Source organism: Aplysia californica, unplaced genomic scaffold, assembly GCF_000002075.1.
Source record: "Aplysia californica isolate F4 #8 unplaced genomic scaffold, AplCal3.0 scaffold01037, whole genome shotgun sequence".
Classification (NCBI taxonomy): Eukaryota; Metazoa; Mollusca; class Gastropoda; order Aplysiida; family Aplysiidae; genus Aplysia; species Aplysia californica.
In genome coordinates this window covers 125,060-128,202 of record NW_004798307.1, presented here as the reverse complement: position 1 = coordinate 128,202, position 3,143 = coordinate 125,060, and the positions used below count along the sequence as shown (strand labels likewise).

General features: G+C 40.8%; 1 protein-coding gene across 1 annotated transcript in view; it reads right to left on the bottom strand.

Moving 5' to 3' along the window:
- LOC118478841 (homeobox protein engrailed-1-like) overlaps nucleotides 1–2,645 on the bottom strand; it is a 3,720-nt gene extending 1,075 nt beyond the window's left edge. Inside the window, exon 1 of the mRNA XM_035973160.1 lies at nucleotides 2,445–2,645. Within this exon, the coding sequence (XP_035829053.1) occupies nucleotides 2,445–2,608 (164 nt within the window). The 5' untranslated portion in view covers nucleotides 2,609–2,645. The remainder of the gene's footprint in view (nucleotides 1–2,444) is intronic.
- Between the last annotated feature and the right edge of the window lie 498 nt (nucleotides 2,646–3,143).

The following is a 3,143-nucleotide window of genomic DNA, read 5'->3' as shown; positions in this document are numbered from 1 at the left end:
GGGGAGGGGAGGGAGAGAGGGGGAGAGAGATGCCGATACGTTCTTGGAGATTTTGACAGAACGTTTCAAGTAAGATGTTAACATTTTTGTAACAGCTAAAGCTCAGTTTTTTTAACTTCATACAGAATCTTTCTGTTCACAGTTTAGACAACAGAGTCCGCGAGCAGACACTGGGCTGGGAGTAGGGACGGTTGAAAAAAAGTTGGACCTCGCTCGGATTTGAATCTCAGAAAATTGCATTGTATCTGTTTCGTGCCTACTTTCGCTGTCACAGTGCAGCCTTCTGAATCTTTGTTCTCGTCGTCAACCTGAACTTGAGAAGTTTTGTTGAGTTTCATGTTCTGGGCTATTTGGGTTAAGTAAAGGTTCTTCCGACCTTTGCCTGCAGTTTGGAGACAATGACATTGTGGTGTAAATGTCTAAGTAATTGGAGCACCCAATCCTGCTTTCGTAAATACATTTGAGGATGTTGTCTTCCAGGGGAGGAGTTTGGGGTAAGGGGTGTCTGTAGTTATGTTTCCAGCATCCCTCTTTGCTTGCCAGTCCAGGTCTTTGGAGTTTTTTTATAAGTTCTGTTTTACATCCCCCCCCCCCCCCCCTATTTACACAGATCAGAATTCACATATTTTGAGGACTGGACGATTCGAACTTGTTAGTCAGGGCCAGCCCCGGCTGAATGAGCTGCAGCATAGAGATAATAAATGTGCTCGAAAAAATAGACTCTCCAGTCGGGAATCGAAGTTACGTCCTCTGCCTGCAGTAGCTAAGATCTCTAGTCATTACACCACAGACACCGGTTTGAAGAGCCTTTTTTTAAAGAATCTGTTGGGAAAAAAAACTACGAAAAGCCATGCAAACTCATACCTCATTTTTAAAACAATACTCGTTATTGTTTATCACCTTGATTTCACAACAGCAACAAAGTGACGATATTTGTTAAACCAAATGCCTTGGATTATGAACCTGTGTTTTGTCGTTATAGAACCGTATACATGCACGTCATGATTTGATAATATTCTTTTCTTATTAACAGTCTTCTTCAGCGTTACACGTGGCCTGAGGGTGGTTAGGGGGGGGGTGGGGTCAGCCTGGTAAGTCCTACTTCTTTTCATTCCCTCTATTGTTTATATCTATCCTACTCTTTCCTTTATAAATGAATATCAATGTGTTGATGCGCTTCTCTTTACCTAAACAAAAAAGTCAAGGCCTTTAGTGTGAACGGAAGTGTGACAACATAAATACTAAAACCCCAAAACGCTAGAAAAGACGTGTCACGGCAAGACATAAGTAATCTTAAGGTCTTAATGTTTCAATAAAACATATGCCTCTTTATGCTGTATGTGGAATGTTTGTAAGAAATACATCTTATGCAAGTATCTGAAGTATGAACAATGCGTTGTTATAATTCAGGTAGTTGCTGGCTTTGAATGTACCCACAAAAACATTTTATAAAAAGAAAAAAAAACTATACATAATTTGCTCAGTCAGAAAGGTAAATGAATGTTGTTTTGGGAAGTTAAGACTTTGCAAAACAAAGATCGTTATGTTTATTAGGTTCCTTGGGCTCAGAAACACCAAAAGATGGACTAGAAATCCCGAAGCTCTGGGCCATTCATTTGTTTTTATAACTACAACAGTTGTTGGAATGTTTGTTTTTATCACATGGTATTTGCTTTGCGTCAGAAGTGAATAACCAAACAAGACATCAATAGTTCAAGGATACACAGTTCATGCCGATGTCAATAAAATACTGAAAAGTTTGTTTAACAGTATTTTTAGGCGCTCGAAAGATTTTTGAGCATTCAAGTACATTCTTTCCACATCGGTTCTAGACGTACAAGATGAACAGAATCTATGGACTGGCACTTTTCTATGTACCGTAAAGAAAAATAGCAAAAACAAAACCATACACAATGCACTACACATACCCCACCACACAAAATCTCTTTTCTTTTGCAAGTAGAAAAAGGATGAAAAGAAAAAAAAAGAAGAGAAGAGACATGCTAATACAATAATATCACATAGCAATGTACACTATAATTATTATAAAAGCAACTTTGAACAGTAACACGGCATTGCTTTGCAACACCCTGACTTTTTTCTTGAGCTAATGTGTCCTTAAGGACACACTTCTATGACCACCCTAATAATTTGGGCTGTAATGACAATTGCTTTATATTCTTTGAGCTTCTTTATTCACTAACTTGTGTGTCAGCCAAAATAGAAATTAAAGTGTGGAACCCTTTTAAAATTTAGAAATCCTTAATACTTTTTCGCTACGGTGGCTTATCCTTGTGACTGAATGGCGACTATTACAAAGTTATACTTATTTCATAATCCAAACATACAAAGAAATAAAATAGAAAGAAAAACCCTTACTAAAGCAATGAGATAATATATTATTGTTGACGCCAGACGATTTAGCTCTATACACCGTTACCCACCTTTCTGCCATGCAAAGCGAATCCGGGGGGTCAAACCTGCTCCTGGTCAGGCCAGTGTCCTCCATAGTTCCACACAGAGGGAAATAGAAGCCCGAGGTAGCGTCTGGGCTGTCCAGAAATCCGATATCGTCCGAAGTGAGCAAGGCGCTGAACTGACCCTCCATAATTGGAAGCGAGCTCTTTATCTCCGAGACTAAATGTAATTTGCCAAACTCTTATTCTTCTCCGAGGACTCGGAACTTAATATTCCTCCGGCTAAGAACTTGCGGGTCTTCCTAGGGAGATTGTTCCCATCCATTTTGTCCAATGAAATTGCATTAAAATTTGCAATGAATTATGGTTACGAGAGAGAGGCTGGTGTCGCGCCATGATGCTTGCCGTGGAGGTGTCGCCGCGCGGCATTTTGGGATGGAAGCGACGAATGTGGCTCCTCGTTATGTTTGGCAATTACAGGAAACGGCGATGCTGCGGATGGGAAGGGGAGGAAAGTCAGCTTCTTCTCGGACCTTGTTAGGAGGCAATTACGCCATATTGCCAAAGTTCTTAAACAATGGAAGAACGTCCGAAGTGGCGTATTTGGTTCGAAAAACTTGGCCAACACGCAGAGGTTCTTCTTCCTGGAACCCTCCTGGTCCTCCCCCCTCCCCTTTTTTTCTCTCCCGGGCTTCCCTTCCGTTATGTATGATCCCGTACCCCACC